At 41.8% G+C, this 22,502-nt stretch overlaps 1 protein-coding gene across 2 annotated transcripts in view; it reads left to right on the top strand.

Annotated features, from left to right (window-relative positions):
- The window catches only part of TNFRSF11B (TNF receptor superfamily member 11b), a 71,537-nt gene extending 60,844 nt beyond the window's left edge, over window positions 1–10,693 (top strand). For both annotated transcript variants that reach the window (XM_039521440.1, XM_039521439.1), the window contains exons 3-5: window positions 6,164–6,358; window positions 7,285–7,509; window positions 9,630–10,693. In XM_039521440.1, the coding sequence (XP_039377374.1) occupies window positions 6,164–6,358; window positions 7,285–7,509; window positions 9,630–10,018 (809 nt within the window). In that variant the 3' untranslated portion in view covers window positions 10,019–10,693. The remainder of the gene's footprint in view (window positions 1–6,163; window positions 6,359–7,284; window positions 7,510–9,629) is intronic.
- Window positions 10,694–22,502: the final 11,809 nt, after the last annotated feature.

Raw genomic sequence — 22,502 nt, 5'->3', positions numbered from 1 at the left:
CCTGAACAAAGATGTGCATGTATGCTGTATGGTTGTGGATGATGTAAATACACAGCAGGGTTTTAGATGTGACCAGCAACATATGTGTATTTGTACTTTTTATGCAACAGAAGAGGGGGGTTAAAGAGTTATTGTTGATGCATGGTGGTGCTGTCCACATCTGGTCTGATTGATGTGGCTGTGCTGTGCATACTAGATTAAACAACTCAGTCTAGCAATCCATCAGTCAGGTAATTTGTCCTTTATTAAAACAAATAAACTGTTTCTGACAGTAGCAGTAGCAGATTCACATGGCTATGATGTAGCCATGGTTGCCTGTAGAACAGACTTCTTTCTTCAGTGGTCCCTTGCAAGTCTTCTTCCTGTGAGTCAGTATGGGAGGATTTAGACTTCCTAAATCTCTCAAAATTGCATCTTCCAATCTCAGTTGTAGTCAGTCCGGTGCTCTGCTTCCTTTGACCTCAGACCTACAAAGCTTCTGTAAAAGTGTATCTTCTGCACATTGGACATAATTACATCATTGCTGTCATCTTGTTCTCAACTGGTGCAAGACTGCAACTTGCCAGGATTGTCTAAGTATCTCTTTGTTTGTGACAAAATCAAACCAATGGCTGTTAAGAAAGTGCCATAATTTTTTATACTGAAAACTGTTTAGTTTCCTCTCCATAGTTGTTTTTAACCACCATGTTTTTGCTCCATATAATTGTCATCACTACTGCATTGAACACTCATATCTTAGTTGTCACACAGACACCCTGCTGCCCAAACAGAGGTCTTTGAAGATGCTTAAATGCCATTGATGAAAGAATGAACCGATGTGTAACTTCTTCGGCTATTGAACCTCCTGCTGTCAAGCAACTACCCAAATAGACAAAACTATTCACCCATTCAGTCTATTGCCATCTACATACAACATCAGCAGGTCATTTGTTTCCATTTTATAGGAGTTATACCTAGCTTTGGTTTATCACCATTGATCTTAAATCCCATAGATTCTGTAGTTTGTCGCAGCTCTTCCAGCATTAGCTGTAGTTGGTCAGTAGTCTCTCCAAATAAGGCAATATCATCCACATACTCAAGATCCTCTAAAGATGAATCTTTAAGTTTCACACCTTCTGCTTTGGCCCCAAGCAGCTTTGTCATCATATTGTCTATTAGAACATTAAATAATATAGACGAGAGACCGCATCCCTGGAGTACTCCTGATTCTTCTGAAAACCAGTCTCTAATATAATCTTTCACCCTCATATGACTAAATGTATAGTGGTACAGGTCCTCCACTAGGCCCACTAAGTCCTCAGGCCCTCCATAGCGGTATAGCAGTATCCACAATTCTGATTGATACACTGGGTCAAAAGCAGTTACAAAGTCTATAAATGACATGTTAACTTCCTTTGGTCACTCTAGTCGTTTTCAATAACATTTTGCAGACCGTATATTGCATGGACTGTAGGTTGACCTGTAAAGAAACCATACTCGTCGTTTTTTGGTTGAGATAGTATTTCAGTCAGTTCAGTAGTATGATCATACACACCTGCCCTGGGACAGACAACAACAGTATTCCCCTATCATTTGAGCAAGCTGATTGTTCTCTTCTTTTGAAAAAAAAAAAAAAAGAGTGATGCAGCTGTTTTTCCAATCTTCTGGAATGTGATCAGTTTTCCAAACTTTAAAGACAAATCTGAAGCCAATGAACTAAATCCAGGTCTCCACTCATCAGCATCTGATGAAGTATTGTCTGAAGCTTTTAGAGCTACACTATTCGTTGGTACGCAGATTGCAAAAGCATTGCTAGATAAGAAGTTTGGTGTAGTGGCTTTTACAGCTAGGTTAGAAGCAAGACTCAAGGGGACTGAAACAAAATACACAAGGATGTCCATTTGGAAGACCCACAAAAGAAGTCTAGGTTGTGTGGGAAGCCTACTTACTGTATCCATCAAAGGGTAATAAAATAATGGCTAACAAAACTGAAGTCATCAATCCAAGACCAAGCCAAATGTGTTAGGCTTCGAGAAGAAGACAAATGATCTAATCACATAATCTTTTGGAGAGATGGGTTCCCAAACTACAGCAGACTGCATCAACTAAAAAGCAAGTAGGCCTCAAACAAGAAAGGCAACACAATTACTTTTATAATCTTCAGGTTTTTAAGACAAGGCAATCGCTGGAAAACTCAAAGACAGTGAACCACTTCTCAGTTACGTCTATGCAACATCACTGAAGACAATGTGTTTGCACTGGTGTAACTGAGGGTGGAGTGTGGCCTTAGTCTATCAAAAATATGCCTCATAATCACATATGGAAACAATGTGGTCCAGTGGCTGGGACTCAGGCTGGAGAATCGGAATCTGACTACTGCTCCCAGTTGCCACTGCCTCAGTGTAACCTTGGGCAAATCACTTAATCTCTCTGCTCCTCAGTTTCCATATCTGTTACTGCAGATAAAGGACAATTAACCATCTTTGTAAAGTGCTTTGAGATCCATTGAAGTATAGCACTATAAAATTAAGTATATTAAGTATACTTTCCTTCCTTGATCTTAGTCCTGGCACCCAGGCTATGAGGCATGCATTGGTGACACTATACATCTTTCAGTGGCAAGGGAATCAAAGCAGAGATCATCCTCCTGGCCAAATATTAGGTATACTACACCATCAAAGCATATTTATTCTGGGAAGTGATCCTACTGTCAGACTATTAGACGCTGTTAATTTAGCAGCCATCCAAGAGAGCTCATTGCACATGATTTGTTCCTCTTGGATACAAAAGGGCCTCACCCTTCTCTGGGACTGTTCCTATATTTGGACTATAGCATATATAGCCTCTTTCTCCTACAAAATTGATTCTGGCAACTGGAAATGTCTTATTTTAAAGTATTTTGTAAACTGATCAGATTGTTTCTCACACTGGTGCTCTTTGGTCTGTTTAGTTCTTGTAATTTACTAAGGTTTGGTATTTTGTAGTTTTAATAACATATGCCTCTTACTTTTGAAACTCATTTTAACTAGAATGTGAGTTCCTTCGAAGGACTGATAAGGAACTAGTATTGGGCCAAAATTAGAACCAGGGCCACCCAGAGGATTCAGGGGGCCTGGAGCAAAACGGGGGAGCTGTGGCGCTTGTACTGACCCAGCAGCAGTCTAGGTCTTCAGCAGCATTTCGGCGGTGGGGGGCCCTTCAGTCACTCCGCGTCTTCGGCAGCACTGAAGGGCCCCCCACCACCGAAATGCTGCTGAAGGCCCGGACCGCCACCGGGTCAGGGCTCGCGGGCCCCTGTGGGGCCCAGGGCCTGGGGCAAATTGTCCCACTTGCCCGCACCATCTGGGCGGCCCTGATTAGAACCTCAAAGCAAAGTACCTTCAAATTGCAAAGAAGAACAGGAATTTAGTCTGTTGACCTAAATCAGCCATTATAATTTTGATTCTAGGTCAGATCAAAACTACATGGGGCTTGTTTTCTGGTTTGGGTATGGATGCAACTGAAATAACACAGTAACATCTATTCTCAGGACATTTCACCTCAAAATGGCATAAATAACATGAGATCACCTGATCGTACAATGTTTCTGCCATTTTGGACCATTTTGCAAGAACAATCTTTGAGATCTGATCCTGTCAAATCCAAACCAAGCTTTCGCCACTCTCTGCACTATGGTGCCCAATAATGTGGCAGACTTCCTAAGAGAAATCCACTTGGGAGTTAATGCAGATCAAAGCAGTGTTGGCTCTCACTTTGCACCTGCTATTCCCCTCAAGCGGGCACCAGGGGACAGTCAATGGCAGCACAAATTCTAAGTGAGGGAGGGAGGCTGGAGGAGCAGTGCAAAAGGTGCCATACTGCTTTAACCATGTAGAACCTAGGACTCTGCTGGGTTTCCAGATCACCCACCCTATTCCTTTCCCATTCAGAGGAAGATGCAGAAGAAACTCTGCATGGAGTTTCCATGTACTTTGTCACCCCCGCAGGTATTTCTGGGAATGAGGACAATCTAACTCCATCTCCCAAAATATGGAGATGCTAATCTTTTTGGAAGGAACAACCTGAAAAAGCAGCATATCTGTGGTAGGGGAAAGTCCACCAGAAATTCTCTTAGCAATGGTAGTTGATGCCTGATCATCTGAAATGTGCAGATCTCTGTCAGTTGGACTTTCATATTGTTTCTGGCAGCTGTCATTGCATAATATTAGCAGATTAAAAAGGCAAACCTGTATGTAACCTTCTGTGGTCCATTATTCGGTGACTATCTTTTAGAGGGTTGTCTATTGCAAAATTAATTTATTTTAAGTAATTGTACAGAATCACTTTTGAAGTTCAGATATGAACAAGGAGAGCTCTTTCTCTCCTGCACATGTTTTTACTCATTATCTAGTGAAAGCAGAAGTTCTGCTTTTGAGTATATATAAATAAACTCTTTATTTCTTGGCTACTTGAAAACTCAGAGATTCATATACTTTTGTTTCTAAGGGAGTCTTAGAAATGTAAAATTGTAGTAAAGGTGAATTTGCTTATTTTAACGCAAACCTCTGTGCATTTAGCTTTTAACAGCAAGTACTCCTAAAATACACTAGATGGAGGCATTTTCAAATGCAAATATAGTCCTCAATTCTAGCAAAGAATTGAATCATAGACTATAGACTAATAAACTTAAAGGTCAGAAGGGACCATGTCTTTAAGTGCATCCTTATTCGATGAAGAATTTACTCATGTGCTTGACTTTGGGCACATACTTAAGTCCCATTGGTTTCAAGGAGACTTAAGCATGTGCTTAAAGTTAAGAGCATGCTTAAATGCTTTGTCAAATAGGAATGTACTGTTGAATTGGGGATATATTGTATGAGCTTTGATTTGAGCCGGGATTTTCCTTTGATAGACTCTTTGTAGTAGCTGCCTGGCTTAAGTTTCATGCATTAATTTTCTCCCTTTCAGTCAATGCGGTGCAGTAATGTTCCATGTTGTCTCAGTTCTTTAACTGTGGGACAATAAATATATTCTTTATAATAGCAGTTAGGGCAAATACTGTCTATATACTTTTCCTGATCATACATGTTTATTAGATTTTAGGCAAGTATAGAATAATATAATCAATCCAAGAAAGAGGGATCAATATGTAATCTTGAATTTATCATGTTACTGAACAACAACTTACTTTTAAAGGCTTTGGAAACTCATTTAGTTTATGCAATGGCATAATTTGTTAAAACTTTGGAATTTCATATTTGAGAAATTAAAAATATGTATTGAGAAGCTTCCACAAATGTGCATATATAAAGAAAGGGAGGAAAGTCACCATGGATGAATGGTTTTAATTTAAAGGCCAATATATAGACCAGGGTAGGCAACCTATGGCACACGTGACAAAGGTGGCACGCAAGTTGATTTTCAGTGGCACTCACACTGCGGGTCCTGGCCACCAGTCCGGGGGGCTCTGCATTTTAATTTAATTTTAAATGAAGCTTCTTAAACATTTTAAAAACCTTATTTACTTTACATACAACAATAGTTTAGTTATATTATAGACTTATAGAAAGAGACCTTCTAAAAACATTAAAATGTATTACTGGCATGCGAAACCTTAACTTAGAGGGAATAAATGAAGACTCGGCACATGACTTCTGAAAGGTTGCCGACCCCTGATGTAGACTGTATTTAAATTATATTCCAGAACACGCACAAAAAGAAGAACCTGCTTGCAACAGATTTAAAGAAATGGGCTGAATTCTACTCAGTTACAACCAGAGTAATTTATTTTAGGGATTATCTGCACAGATGTAACAGAGCAGAATTTGGACCAATGTTTTGTGCCCGTTAATTGATTCTCAGAAAAAATCAATATGGAGGAAAACTGAAAGTCAGACAGACACCTTTTGTAAACATTTGAATAGAGTCAAGTTATCTGAAGCTAATTTACAAATGTATGCAAGGATGAGAAGCCCATGTTTTTAAAAACATTATTTAACATACTTCTGTAGCACAAGCATCTGAATTTGAGAGAAAAGTTTTCAAAATTATACAAATATCTTCCAAGCGAGTGTTCATGTAGGAGCGAGAAAGCATGAAAATCTGAAGTCATGGTTTATTTTTTGATATTTTCTTTCCTGGTGCACAAAAACTCACACACAATATGTATCTTTTGTAAAAGGTAGTGGGTTTTGTTTTTCTAAAGGCACCCCTGAGAGTGACACCATTTGCCAGAGATGTCCAGAAGGATTTTTCTCAAATGAAACTTCATCCAAAGCAGCCTGCGAAAAACACACAAACTGCAGTGCACTGGGTCATAAAATAGCACTGAATGGCAATGCGGTTCGTGACAACGTGTGTCATGAAAACACGGACGCATCAGCTCAAAAATGTGGAATAGGTATGTATAATGCCAAAGTGTAGTGTAAGTATCCCAACAAGCACTATTAAAATGGGATTAGCAATGGCTATGGTAAAAATTAAACCTGTTAGGTGCTCAGATACTATGGTGATGGGCAAACTGTAAAATTCTAGTGACTGTCAATTAGATGATATAGAAGGGGTAAGAAGCCTATAGTGCTATGAAATAAAGACCAGTACCTTAATTTAAACATGTTTTTAAAATAGTTTTTCTTACAATTCTGGACCCTCTATGTTTTGTCAGGGCCAAACAATTTCAGAAGAATTCAGACACTTGCTTGGATCATCTTGGTTTATTTTACCAAATCAATTCACTATCATTGCAGGGGCCTCATGCATTGGTGTACCTTGGTCCCTTCTGTTCTGTGCTTGTGGCATACAATAGTGTAGTCTCTCCTGAAAGCTGTCATTCTAGTCTATCCAGGTTATTGGTGTCAGTGCAGGAGTAACTCGGTGGGGATTAGTGTCCTGTTATGTGCAGGAAGTCAGCCTAGATCAGTGTTTCCCAAACTTGGGACGCCGCTTGTTTAGGGAAAGCCCCTGGTGGGCCGGGCCGGTTTGTTTACCTGCCGCGTCTGCAGATTCGGCTGATCGCGGCTCCCAGTGACCGCGGATTGCTGCTTCAGGCCAATGGGAGCTGCTGGAAGCGGCGGCCACTACATCCCTTGGCCCATGCCGCTTCCAGCAGCTCCCATTGGCCTGGAACAACAAACCGCAGCCAGTGGGAGCTGCAATCGGACGGACCTGCGGATGCGGCAGGTAAACAAACTGGCCCAGCCCACCAGGGGTTTTCCCTAAACAAGCGGCGTCCCAAGTTTGGGAAACACTGGCTAGATGATCTGCTGGCCCCTCCTAGCCTTGACTTCCACAACTTAACTTATCTTTTTCTCTCTTATTTGTTTTTAGATGTAACCCTATGCGAGGAAGCACTTTTCAGGTTTGCTGTTCCTGAAAAACTCACTCCTAACTGGCTGAATGTACTAACGGACGGTTTGCCTGGGACAAAGATTAATGCAGAAAATATAGAAAGGATTAAACAAAAACATAGTTCTCAAGAACAGATGTTCCAACTGTTGAAATTATGGAAGCAGCAAAACAAAGAACAGGATATGGTCAAGAAGATCATTCAAGGTAATTCAGGCCACGTCTACACTACCCGCTGGATCGGCAGGTAGTAATCGATCTATCGGGGATGGATTTATCGTGTCTCATCTAGACGTGATAAATCAATCCCCGAATCGACACCCATACTCCACCTCAGCAGAAGGAGTAAGCAGAGTCAATGGGGGAACAGCGGTGGTCGACATGCCGCCGTGAGGACGGCCAGGTAAGTCGAACTAAGATACTTCGACTTCAGCTACGCAAATAGCGTAGCTGAAGTTGCGTATCTTAGATCAACCCCCCCCCAGTGTAGACCAGCCCTCAGACAGCATAGCAAACACAGTTAGAAGTAACTTTTCAAATAGCACTTTTGTAATCTCCTGGGGCCAAATTCTGCCCTGGTTTGTGAGCACACTGCTCACATTGACACCAATGGGAGCTGTGTAGGTGCGACTGTGTGCAGAACGTAACTCTTTATGTTCAACAGAAAGGATCAAATTCTGCACAGACTTGCAGTCTATGTGACCCCATTGAGTAATATGTACGGAGTGTAAATCAATGCCCCTTTGGGCCCATAAGAGTAGGAAATATTGTGATACTCAGGGTCCATACTGCCCTCATTTACATGAGAGCAAGAACTATAGAAGTCAGTGGGAGCTGGGTGTGTACAGTTCAGGGGAAACTTGGGCTCACAGTATATGATATAAGTAGGGCCCTACCAAATTCATGGCTGTGAAAAATGCATCATGGACCGTGAAATCTGGTCTCCACTGTGAAATCTGGTCTTTTGTGTGCTTTTACCCTATATTCTACAGATTTCACAGGGGAGACCAGCATTTCTCAAACTGGGTCCCGACCCAAAAATGGGTTGCAGGCAAGTTGCAAGGTTATTGTAGGGGAGTCGTGATATTGCCACCCTTACTTCTGCACTGCCTTCAGAGCTGGGTGGCCAGAGAGTGCTGGCTACTGGCCCAGGGTCCAGCTCTGAAGGCAGCAGCACAGAAGTAAGGGTGGCACTACCATACTATGCCACCCTTACTTCTGCACTGCTGCTGGCAGTGGTGCTGCCTTCCAAGCTGGGCTTCCGGCCAGCAGCCGCCGCTCTCCGGCCACCCAGCTCTGAAGGCAGCACTGCTGCCAGCAGCAGTGCAGCAGAAGTAAGAGTAGCAATACCACAATCCCCCTACAATAACCTTTCAACCACCACCACCAGGACCCCTACAGTTACAACACTGAGAAATTTCAGATTTAAATATCTGAAATCATGACATTTATGATTTTTAAAATCCTCTGACTGTGAAATTGACCAAAATGCAGCGTGACTCTGATAGGGCCCTAGGTATAAGCAAGGCACTATAGGTGCTGGCTTGAGAGACCTAAACCCTTTAGATAGTCACAAAGAGGAATAGTGTGGGCACTGGCAAGTCAAAATCTCATACATACCCCTGCAAACATGCTTTTCTCTTCTTGGAAAGAGGATCCCTACTCATTCCTTCACCTCTCTGCTGAAACTGCCACCATCGGTGTCAAAGGTGAGATTATGATGGCAGTTTTTGTGATGTTAACACTTGTTGCTGGAGTTTTCACTGAAAAACCACCAAACCCTTTTCACATGAGCCACCATCAGCAACCATCAGATTTGAATGACTTTTGTTCTATAAGGAATGGATTTGAAATGGTGTCCTAGAGAAACCGTTTTTAATCTATGTCTGTTTATGTCATTGTAACGTGTCTGTGCTAGACCTGGTGCTATGTTGAAACTGAAGCACCAGAGACAGTTATAGCTAAAATGTCTAGGCATTTCCTGTATATCAGGACTAAAATAGTTGTGTAGCGCAATGTAAGACACAGAGCCCTGCCGCATGCACTGTACATCTGACAAAATGCACATTACAAAATTGTACAAATAAATGTATGATAGCAAGTATGTGCGTAACTTGGGACTACTTATATGAAAAAAAAGTTACACATGTGCTTAAGTGCTTTGTAAGAGAGGTTTAAAACAGCAATGATAAAAGGGTTATTTGGAAATAAAACTAGGAAACATTTAGTGGGTACATGTGCTTTTCTGACTTTAGAGTTTGTTTTAAGCCATTATAAAATAGTAATGAATCATATTAATGTCCCTCCTTGCTTTTTGTTTTGTGTAGATATTGATCTCTGTGAAAACAGCATTTTAAAATATATTGGCCAGGCTAATCTAACCTTTGAACATCTCAACATTCTGATGGCGAGTTTACCGGGAAAGAAAGTAAGAAAAGAAGATATTCAGCACACCATGAAGCTGTGCAAACCTACAGAACAAATTCTAAAGCTTCTTAACCTATGGAGAATAAAAAACTCTGATCAAGACACAATTAAGGCCCTAACGCATGGGCTGAAGCATTTGAAAGCGTACCACTTTCCCAAAAAACCTATCCAAAGTCTGAAGAAGGTGGTCAAGTTGCTTCACAGTTTTAAAATGTACCAATTATACCAAAAACTCTTTTTTGAAATGATAGGGAACCAAGTCCAATCAGTAAAAAAACGATGCGTCTAATTGAAGATATTTTTCCATGCATTCTCCACTATTTCCCCCTAATTACTGTTAGCAGTAATTAACGTAGAACATTGTTCCCCTACATTGTATGTGACTATTTATAGGAATGTATGACTGGAATGGCTCTAAGCTCTCAGAGCTTAGAGCTTTTTTTTATTATAAAGTCATTTCTGTAAAAGCTATAATCATTTGATGACATTTAGGTCCTGATCTTCAGCCTTTGGCATCCAAAATTGAAAAGTACCACTGAAGTCATTGTGTGAGCAAAGAATGTTAGACCAGGCCTAATACAGTATTTACTATTTATATTCATTGATATAAAGGGTTTTGTTGTACATATTTATTAACTTAAATGGAAATTATATGAGACTTAAATTTAGAAAGAGAAATGAAATACAAACTATATTTTCAAGATAGACTAAAATGATCAAGTATATTTTTAAGCAGAAATTATGTAGCATTTCCTAAGAGATCCTACTTTCTTTACTTTGTGGATATTTTTTAAATTGTTACATAGTTTTATGTGTATAAGTTGTGGTATCTTTTGGTAGGTGTCGTTTAATTTATCCAAAGTTTTTAACTCAAATAGTATGAGAAATATACCATAAATGACCTGAATATTTAAATATTCTGAGAGAAAGTGAATGTACTATATTTAAAAACTGGATGTTCAGATACGATTCTAGGATCTTATTTTATAAAACAATTAATTTTTTCAGCTTACCTTTTGTCTGTTTATGTGGTTTTTCTCATCTGAAATGGACAAACCCAACACAGATGTTTTCCTGTAGATTTTGCTCCCTGTTTTGAAGATATGGGGCCTGTTTCCCCAATGCCCTGTGTCTTGTGTAGTCACTGATACCTGAACAACACAAATGCAAAAGGATTAGATAACACCAGTATTCTCACCTGGTAGCATTGTGCACTCACTACATAAGGGTCAATGATTATACAAGGTACGAGGAAGTGGAGCATCAGGCTCATGGTGAGGCTTAAACAGATCTGACACAACGCAAGCAGGTACAACCCCATTGAAGCCTGATTTCAGTTTGGACCATAGTAATCCTTGCAGAGTTCACAACCTTTGAACATACCACAGATTAAGAATTCAAGAAGGGAGGATACACTGGCCTCAAAGAATTGGAATGCCCCATTCCACAATGTCAATGCAAAGGGAAGCATGAAGATATGGCACCACAACTATGCAGCTTCACAGGCCTAACCCTTGTGAGTAAGGAGTGTGCAAAGGCCCTGGTGCTATTAAAAGCCCATGAGCTATACCAGTGGCAGCCAGTCGGCTTGGGCTATTTTAGGTCAAAGGACTGGAGAGGGTTGCTTGCCTGATTGCCCCTTTAAACCAGCTATACAAAGAGACAAGGTTGGTGAGGTAATATCGCTTCTTGGACCAACTTCTGTTGGCTAGCGAACCACACAGAGCTCTTCTTCAGGTCTCTAATATCCTGGGACCAACACAGCTACAACTACACTGTGTATACAAAGCCTGTTCACTCAGGGTGAGGTGAGCCAGGGGAAGGAAAGGGACAGCAGCATTTAGTCCCAAATGAGAATTATTATTACACTAGAGGTGATGAAAACTTTATATACATTAAGCAAAGAACAGGAAAGAGGCTACTGCAATGTACAACAGATTTGGAAATATGCATCAGAAGAAATTTCTTTCTAGAGAACTCAGAATTGAGGCGTGTTTAAAATGTTTGTTGTTGACGTTCAAGTATTCAGGAATAAATTCTCCTTGATATTCTGAATGAGATGGATTAAAATCTAATTTAGTGTAGTTCTGCTTTGAAAATATGGGTTATGGGCATCATTTTTATCAAAAAAGATTCCTCTTACACATTAAAAACATGTACGTGATTTACAATGAATAGTATAACAGAAGTTGTTTGAACTAAACTATAATAAAAGTACTTAAAATACCATCAAAAAAGAGAGTCAGATGATTTGAAAAAGAGACCTCATATCATTTCAAGACACTTTTCTAAGTGTAAAAGCTTGTTTGGATATTAAAGGCATTAAAATCAGTGTAGTAGTCATGCCATTACAGCATTATAAAGTGAAATCCAACACATTCTCCATAAATATTTGTCTTAAAGAAACCTGATCCAGATCAATTTAATCCATGAAACAATTCAGCAATTGCTACTTCGGTTACAGTGCCAAGTTGCCATACAATTAAAAACATCTTCAAAGTCAATTTAAAAGCACTAATAGACAAGCAGAACACTCAGTTGTTTCTTAAACAGGTATTTTATTTTAACAACATTCATCTTCAAAATGCGTACTGTTGGACTTCTATAGCAGAGTGAAATATTAATGATTATTATAATTTAAATAGCACTGGAAATGTACACAATGCTTCGCACAACATAGAGTATGACCTTGGGGAGATTTTCAGAGGCACAAAGAACAGTTAGGCACTTAACTCTCATTAAAAGTCAATGGGAACTAGGCATCTAACTGCCATTTGTGCCTTTAAAAAAATCTCCTCCTTGCCTAAATACAAAGTTGCAGCTGTTTAACTAAAGATGCATTATTTACGCAATGTAGTTAAAACAGGTGCATACTCGTGAGGGCATTCTTAAAGCAGTTTAAACCCGGTTTATATCAATTAAACTTAATTCTCTAAGGAATCTACTTAATATTATGAGTGGACAATGCCTAGGACATGCTGTTGCCTTCCGCAGGGAGTGTACTGCCCAAAGTAGACAAGACATAGAAAGACAAGACCCAGCATAATAAGGGAGGCATAAGGCAAGAACATAAATGGAAAGGATGCTCAGGAAAACTGTGTTTTCAAGGAAGGTTTTGAAGGAGGAAAGAGAAGGTGTGCACTAGCAATAGTGGGAGAGCCTTCTACATATAGGGTGCAATATGAATGAAGTGCAAACTGACAGTGAGGAAGTTGGAAGGAGTAGCAAGGTCAGAGGACAGGGAGAGAGAAGAAAAGCAGAAGGAAATGCCAGCAGACCTATAAGCAGGGGTGCCGTTACACACCATACCACTCTAGCCTTCAAGGCAAACACAAGGTAAACAACCCTGAGCTCCATCTGTGCCAATCCCAGGGCCTTCCAGTCATGCTCAGTTACACCTGTGCAGCCCCACTCTAGCTGAGGGGATAATTTGCCCTGCAAAATCTCTCTTAGTGGGGATGGTGCATGAAGTTGAAAGAATACAGTTTGCTTTTCATTTTTTATTCCTGATTTTACCTCATTCCTTTTCTTCCCATTCTCTGCTTCTCTTCTGCTTGCTGCGCCCTCATTTCTCAGTTCTCTCATTCGCCCCACTCTCTGTCATAAGAAGGCCCATACTGGGTAACAACAAAGGTCCATCTAGCCTAGTATCCTGTCTTCCAACAGTGGCTGGTGTCAGATGCTTCAGCGAGAATGAACAGAACAGAGTAATGTACTGAGTGATGCATCCCCTGTCTTCCAGTCCCAGCTTCTGCAAGTCAGTGGTTCAGGGAAACGCAAAGCATGGGGTTGTGTCCCTGACCATCTTGGCTAATAGCCATTGATGGGACTATCCTCCATGAGTGGGATGAGGGGACAGTTAGACAGAGCACTATGAGACATCACAAGGGGCAGCACTGGGGAATGGGGATGTGGGAGGCAGCCGAGAAACCACACAGGAACAGGAGATGGGGGACAGGGCAGGGGCAATGACTGAGGTACAGTGGTGGCAACTGAGGACCCACAACACTAGGAATGAGGGAGGGGCAATGGAGAAAATAGCAGGGGGACAGCACTGAAGACAGAGAGAGACATATAAAAGCATAATTAGGCAGCCCAGAAAATAACTTGAAGAGCAACTAGCAAAAGATATAAAAACTAACAGCAAAATTTTTTTAAGTACATCAGAAGCAGGAAGCCTGTCAAAAAATCAGTGGGGCCACTGGACAATCAAGGTGCTAAAGGAGCACTCAAGGAAGATAAGGCTGTTGCACAGAAGGTAAATAAATTCTTTGCATTGCATTGCATGGCTGAAGACGTGAGGGAGATTCCCACACCTTAGCCATTCTTTTTAGGTGACAAATCTGAGGAACTGTCTCAGACTGCAGTGTCAACAGAGGAGGTTTTGGAACATATTGATAAATTAAACAGTAATAAGTCACCAGGACCAGATGGTATTCACCCAAGAGTTCTGAAGGAACTCAAATATGAAATTGCAGAACTACTAACTGTGGTATGTAACCAATCACTTAAATCAGGCTCTGTTCCAGATGACTGGAGGATAGCCATTGTAATGCCAAATTTAAAAAGACTCCAGAGGCATCCTGGCAATTACAGTCCAGAGAGACAAAGCAGACAAGGTAATATCTATTGACTGGACCAATTTCTGTTGGTGAGAGAGACAAGCTTTTGAGCCACATAGATCTCTTCATGTGAAAGGTACTCCTGTCCCAGCCTCACAGCAAATGCAAGATGGAACAGATTGTTTAGCATAAGCAGTTAGCAAATATTGTAAGGGACCATTCAGGGTAGAGTGGCCCATTAACACCTCTTCAGTCATAGGACAAAAGTAGGAATCTACCAGTGCTCTGATCCAGTATGACCATTTTTTTGTTCTTCTGTTCTTAGTTTTGCCCTCCATTTTGGGGACAAGTCACAGTGCATTTACACCTTGGTTCTGTTTCCCCTCTGCCCCTTTCCATTTTGAGTGATGTTCCCTCCCTGCTTAAAGTTACTCCTGACATGGCTCATCCCCATCCCCATCCCCATCCTCCCCAGTGCTATAAGGTGCAGTTTCTTGCCTCTTGCCACAGAATCTGTTGGAAGCTGCACTAGGTAGCACCACCTAGTAGATGAAAAGGGTCAGAGACTCAAGGTCCACAGACGCAGTTAGAGGAAGTGACCAGCACTGGAGCTGTCTAGAACAGGCCATAGAGATGGACACGCCTACTTATGGCCATGCCCCGCGAGTTGGGAATTCCTGCTATACAGACTTCTAAGAGCATGGTCAGGTTCTGTGGTTCTTCTCTGAGTGGAGGAATGCCCGATGAGGTAGAGCTGTATTGAGGTTTTACCAGCCTGCACTTGGGATAGGCACATTACTCAGTGGTGAAGTCAGGAGTGAGCTATGCTGGTCATCCCAGAAAACTTCCAGCCAAACCTTTCTACCACACCACACCACACCCTCTTGAACTCTATATATGCCACGTGTTACAGGAAAGCGGTTTCAGGACTGTTATAGAGCTATTTAAACAGTTTTTAATGGGATTGTTTTTTCATATCCCTCAGCTTGTAAAGGCAGGTGCCTTAGACTCAGAACCTCAAAGGTCTTTAGGCTCCTCATGTCCATTTAAATCAATGGACATGAGGAGCCTAAATATATTTGAGAATCTGGGCCTTAGTTACCACCTGTCCCACCAATATTCTCTAGATCTAAAAAAAGGTTGTGAGTTTAAGGCCCAATATCTTGGCTCTTCAAAGAACTGACATTTTTAGATATAGAAAACCAGTCACTGGTGCAGACCTGAATTTTGGCCCTCTGGAACGGGGTAAATTTTGGTGAGTGGAAGGAAAATTCTGTATCTGGGGGAGAAGGTAGAAACAAGATGTTGGCGCAGGGACTGACTTTGTTTAGTGTTTGTACAGTGTTAGCATAATGGGTCCTGGCCCATGACTGTTTCTTAGCTGCTACAGAAATACAAATAATAAATGCAGGTTGATTTAAAAATAATGTCGGCTATCTGAGAGTTGCTCAGCGATTTGGATAGCTGGAGCAGTCAGATCCAGTGAGGTGATCAACAGTGCATGATAAATGTACTTATTTCTTGACTTTGAAATTTATCGTAGGGGGCTATCACCTACACATACTCATTATCTAGGTATATCTAGATATCTATAAATAAGCTACGATTCTGTCACAAAGGTCATGGGTTCTGTGACCTCCGGGACTTCTTCTGGGGCAGGGCTGGAGCAGCTATCAGCCCCAGACTGCTGAAGCAGCAGCTGCTGGAACAGCTCACCAGCGGCCAGCCACGGGGCTACTGGAACAGCTGACCTGCAGCCAGCTCCAGGGCTGCTGAAACAGCTGACCGGTGGCCAGTCGTAAAGCTGCCGGAGCAGCAGTCCCAGCCCACTAGAGCAGCAGCTGGGGTTGGGTCAGCCCCTGCCACAGGAGGAGCCATGGGGCTGGAGCAGCTGCAAGCCCCAGCAGAGCTCTGTCTGCCCCCCCCCCCCTTCAGGGTATTTTTAGTAAAGGTCGGGGACAGGTCATGGGCTTCCGTGAATTTTTGTTTATTGCACACGACCTGTCCGTGACTTCTACTAAAAATAACTGTGACAAAATCTTAGCCTTACCTATAAGCAGATATAGATATAAATATAGCTATAAACTAACACAGAGAGGTGGGGAAAGTAGATTCTTTTTTTGGAAGCTTGATTGCCTAACTTTAAAATACCTAAATGGATTTTTTCCAATCTTCTAAAAATAGCCAACTTTGACCTCAGGCCAAAGATGAGAAATTTCCATGCCAAAATACAGTTTTGGAGAAATAACTGTAAGGAAAGGTTTTGAATTTGTCCTTCCATACCTTAATTCAACACTAACAACTCTACTGCTAAATAAATATGGATACAAAATATACGGGACCAATACTTCAGTCCTTACTTATGTGAGTAGCCCAAGTGGATTAAATGAGGCTACTCATATGGGTAGGGGCTACAGGATTATGTTTCATGATTGATAAGAGTGCAATAACACTATTTATTTTACAAGTCTAGACTGGTCACAGAGCTCTCAAGTTGAAAAATAAAGCAGAACTTGAGTGAGGCCTGTTTGGTCACCCCAAATACATAAAAATAGTTTATTCCACTTTCGTCATCATTATGCCTGGTATTTATGGCAAGTTTGCGTGGGATTTCTCTTGTTTATTTTTTCATGTTTAAAAAAAGTTCTTTCGTACTAGCAGGTTGTTTTTTTAATCATCATGACCTTCGGTACCCAGGAGGTTATTTAAACGCAACCACATGATGAGAGAGTGTGGCTTTGGCAATATTATATACATGAAGAGGACAGGGTGTGGGTCAAAAACTGTGGAATATGGCATGTTCTAGAGAATATTTTCCCTTTCCTCCTTAATCAAGGAAAAAAGACTTCACTCAATGTGAAAATAAACAAACATTTCCCAGCAATGAAATCATATTTCATTCTGGATGCCTAGAATTCTGCCCGGAAATGCAAAGCTGCAAAAGTGTGCTTTATTTTAATTAATGGTGACAACGATTTACTATTTGTATAGTGCTGTTCGTGTGCATGATACTGTCCAGAAACCACAAGAGCTAAATTAGACTTAATACGAAAAGGGTTGAAATTACAACATAGGCTATGTCATCACTGCATTGACTTAATTCCTCTAGAGCAGTGGTTCTCAAACTGAGGGTTGGGACCCCAAAGTGGGTCGTGAGTTCATTTTAAGGCTGGTGTTAGACTCGTTAGGGTCCAGGGCCGAAAGCCAAAGCCCAAGTCCTGACACGTGGGGCTGAAGCCAAAGCCCAAGCCCTGTCGTGCGGGGCTGAAGCCGAAGCCCCGGGTGGCAGGGCTCGGGCTTTGTCCCCAGGTGGCCTGGCTAGAGTTCAGGCTTGGGCTTTCTGCCCTAGGCCCCAGCAAGTCTAATGCCAGTCCCCTGCCAAAGCCAGAGCTTCGCCACATGGGGCTGAAGCTGAAGCCCAAGCAACTTAGCTTCGTGGGGCCCCCTATGGCATGGGGTTGTGTAGTCATTTTTGTTGTCAGAAAGGGTTGCAGTGCAATGAAATTTGAAAACCACTGCTCTAGAGATAGCATGGCTCAAGTGAGAGCATTCACACTGCAAAATAACACTCAAGCTGACAGAGTGATTGGATTATTGTACAAAGTCGTCGTGTTTGCGGCTGACAAGGAGTGCCAACTCTAGCCAGTACCACTTGATGCTCCTCTCCTCTGCAGGGAAAGAGAAGCAAAAGCTGTCAAAGATGGTCGGGAAACAGCAGAGAAGAGGGCGCAGATGTTGGGGTCGGAGGTGCACAAATTAGCTTGACTGTTTTTACACTGAGGATGCTCTACACGATGCCAGCTGGCTGTGGTCAGCGGGGACCATTTGCCAGTTGAGACTGTGTGAAGCCCAGAAGTGCTCTGCCCCATGACCCTCTACACATAAATAACAGCCAGCTTTGCCAGCTGGGGAATCCACTAGAACAAGGGACGCCTCAGACGCCAAAATCTGGTATTTTCTGGCCTCTTTGGTCCACCACAAAGGGGCCTGAATGCAGAAGAGAATCTGGCCCTTTGTTTATAATTTGCATTTAATTTTAAATAAGGCATACATTTGTAACAGTGAAGGCAATTGACCATTGGGAAAATTTACCAATGGTGGTGATGGCTTCTCCATCACAGGCAATTTTTAACTCAACCATGGCTATTTTTCTAAAAGAGATGCTCTAGTTCAAAGAGGACTTGTTTCAGGGAAGTTCTATGGCCTTATGATATTATACAGGAGGACAGGCTCCAGGATAACAGAGCTCAACCTCCCCGCATTCAAGACCCAAAAGGAATGAATTTAATTATCAACTTTATAAATCTTATGATGAAGAAACATAAATAATAATAATAACAATGTAATGTTTACAACACAACATGGTTATTTTATAATCCACATACATTCTCTTCATAGTTATACATAAACATAAATAAAAAAACAGGTCAGTCCCCACAGAAACACATTGAGAAGAAACTCAGAGTTCCCAAAAGCTTAGGTTGAATTCACCTGAGTCTCAGTTAAAGTCTTTGATCACCCAAATCTATACACTCAGCAGAGTCAAAAAGCAACATCTTCTCTCCACTTGCTTGTCGGAATCTTCAGTTGGGATTCAGGCAGACTCTCCTCTGCTGAAATCACTGCTGGCCAGTCAACTGACAGGTTAACCAACCACTCAGTTAAGTATATAGATTAAAAAAAACTCTGTTACAAGAAAAATACAAAACTGAGAATAACAAAATATAGGACTCTTCCTCATGATCACATTTAAAGAAATGTTGGTGGATCATATTAGTTGAGACACTTTAACTAAAATAGTTTGGTGAAAACCAAACAACATTCAAAGTACACAATTAAAATAAAAGAAATTATTTTTCCCTCCCAATTTTCTCTTTCTATAATTCACTCTGCCAGGGCTTCCCTGTGGGAGGCTTAACAATATAACTAACCTGCTGCAAAATGCTTCAGAGTTAAGGAAAACTCCTGGTTTCTGCTCTTGTGGCTCAACTTCTCCCAGCCCACACAGGGCGCATGGCCTTTTGTAAAGTAACTGCCCTGACTACGTGCCCTCATGGCATGGGCGGTGGGAATCATATTAGGGTGACCAGACAGCAACTGTGAAAAATCGGGATGGGGGTGGGAGATAATAGGAGCCTATATAAAGAAAAAGACCCCAAAATTGGGACTGTTTCCATAAAACCGGGACATCTGGTCACCCTACATAGACTGAGGGAAGCCAGTTGTGGCCCCACCCATGCTCTGCCCCAGCAAACCCCACTTCCTCCCTCCTCCCCCCGCTTCCCACTTGCTCCGCGCGGCTCCAGACCCTGTGAGGTGGCCCTGGCTCAGGCTGCACCGCCCGCCCTCCTGTGCTCCGGGGTTGGGGAGGCTGTGGCCATGCCACCCGCCCTCCCATCGCTCTGGGGCTGGGGAGGGCTTGGGGGCACTCCGGGGCTGGGCACTAGCTTGGAGCGGGAGCCGGCGACTGCAGTGGGGCTCTGGGCTCCGGGGAGGGGGGGGCGGAAGAGGTGCAGCTGGGGGAGTCTGAGTCCAGCTACAGGGAACCTACTGAGCATACCCAAAACTACCACATCGAATTCCAGAAACTTCTGGATGTGCAGTGCTAATTGTGCAGCTGCCTAGCACCAACCACCCAGACACATTCACTTCTATCCCTGCCCAATAGAGCTCATAAAGAGCTATCTCCCTATTAGGCACGTGGGTTACAGTTGGATACTGGAATTTTACATGGCTACATAATCCCAGAAGCACTGTTGGGTTTAGAGTTTTAAAAAAAGCACCATTTCTGCATATCTTTATCGGGAACGTATCACACATTTAGAATTCCTCAAGGTACCTTCAGAAAGCTTTCATAACAAATTATTGATTCCCTGTCATAATGCATTAAACTTGCAACTCACAATCCAACAGCATAATCTGCAGGGAGTTTGTATCACAGACTAAACAAAGGGGGTGGGGGAGGGAGATGAGAGGGAAGTCTGACTAAGACTGATGCTTAAATGTAGAAGTTCTGCCTGAGGAAGTACTGAAAAGCCTTTGTTTACAGCAATTAACAAAAATCAGAACCAACTGCCATTAACTGAGATTTGCCCTTCAATTAAACATTCTCAGACAATATTTCTACATGCACAAAGAGATGCTGCCTTTTCAAAAACTAAAATAAGCTGTATGACAATCCATGAATAGCACAGTTAGTACTGAGTGTTCGGGTTATGTATTATTTGTTCCATTAAAATGATTCTGCTCACATAATAAGTCTGTGTCTGCTTTCTTGGGGCTCAAAAGGCATTAAAAAGATTTCCAAATAGATTATGTATCTTTAAAGATAAAGGAAATATGGATGTAATTTAAAGACATTGATCAATATTTTCCTATCAGTCACTCTCCAGTAAATAATAGGATTTTGGAAAGATACTTCAGTACTGAGATTGAGATATTAAAATGACAAGATGTTGGTTACAGTTGGTGAGTCACAATATGGAGCTACTCTTCTCATAGGGCCATGTGTTCTATTCCATGTGTGGAAGGTGAAAATTTACTTGAATAAATCCATGACTTCCAAAGGCAGTCTTAAAGGTAGCACAAAATGGAGAGTGGGTGCAACCTGAAAACCTCCTGGAAGCAGGAGATCTGCAGGAACAGACCGGCCCAAACTCCTAGATCTACGTCTAATGTGTCTACCCTTATGCCAGCTTCCCTGTCCCCTGTCCTTCTCACCCCGGCAGTGTGACTGGCTCAGTAGATGTGCTACCATTGACCCCACCCTAACCCCCGCCATACCTGCTGCATCCTGCCATCACTGAGTTAGAAGCTGCAAGACACAAATCAATACCACAAGGAGCAATGTTAACTCTGTCAGGGATTTGCACCACTATGAGTTTGCTAGTGGAGAATGCCACCAAGAGTGCTATATGCTTTAGCCTCCCCCCGCCCTCTTGATGGTCACACCCACAATTCCCAAAAAAGCTCCAAATTCATGTTAGTACCTTGTGATGGGAACACTTGCGGCGGAGCTACTACTTTGTGCTACCCTGTAGTTGCACGCCTTTGCACCCAATCTCTTTTTTCCATCAGGACTGATACTTGGATCTTTAAGCAGAGACTGAACAAATTTTGAATGCAGCACTGTAATAACACAGTGATTAAAGCAGTTCTCTGCAGTATAAACCACAGCACTGGAGGAGCATGCTTAGTACACAGAATAAAGAGAATCAGACAAACCAAATACCTGGGTTATGTGAGTGATAATGATTAGGAAAAGCCTTAAGCTAAGAAAATGCACCTCTATTAAGAATCTATACTACTCCCCAGTGTAGTTACTATAGAACATATGCTCTAGTTTTTCTGGAGCAACAACAAATCTGATAAGAAAATCTCAATCCTGTTGCCTGACAAATCTCTGGCAAGGATAGAGTTGTGGCAAAGCTTATACAGCACTGAAAACACTTATTCAATTTTCTGCTTCAGACTCCCAACAAAACATTTAGTGCAGAAATAAATTCACACTTCCAAAGTGGCTTACTTGTGCAGCATTTCGAATTTAATTAAAAAAGGAGTATCTCTTGCTCTTATTTACTAGTCAGCTATGTTCCTCTTTTGTGTGAGCACATTTGGCTTTAATATTGGGCTCTGAAGATATTCACTGTTGTTTAAAAGGAAATTAGTTTAAATGACCCTAATTCAGAGATGGAGGAAACCTCTGGTCAAAACTGAAGGGAGGCTTGGGGTGATTTCTCTGCCTCTAGTGGAATTCACCACCTTACTGCATCCATATAAGCGATAACTATCTCTGGGGTACATACAAATACTTCTTAAGAGCAATTTTTTTTCATGTGCCAAGTGTGTGGTGTTTTCCAAAAAAAATCCCAGCAAGGTTTAACAAGCTGGCAGTGTTTGCTTGAAACATCCTATCCTGTTAGCAACTGTTGACCCTGTCAGGAAGGGATTAAGGGGGCTCCGGTTACTCATTGAAATAGATGGCTCATTATCCAACCCATATAGAAAGAAATGGGAGAGTGGCTTTTTAGAGAGGAAGAAGCACACAGACATGGGAAAGCAGGTTTGAGCTGAACTTTATGGTCTGTTAGTGTTAATAAAGGCAAGGAAGGGTGAGAGTAGACCTGTTTGTGATATAAATGTTTACATGTTCTCCACATGAATGCATGTTACTGAGGTCCTGTGAATGTCTTATTTTGATGAAACTTGTGC

Source organism: Mauremys reevesii, linkage group 2 (genome assembly GCF_016161935.1).
Source record: "Mauremys reevesii isolate NIE-2019 linkage group 2, ASM1616193v1, whole genome shotgun sequence".
Classification (NCBI taxonomy): domain Eukaryota; kingdom Metazoa; phylum Chordata; order Testudines; family Geoemydidae; genus Mauremys; species Mauremys reevesii.
The sequence above is the reverse complement of the archived record's forward strand: the minus strand, read 5'-3'. Positions and strand labels throughout refer to the sequence as shown.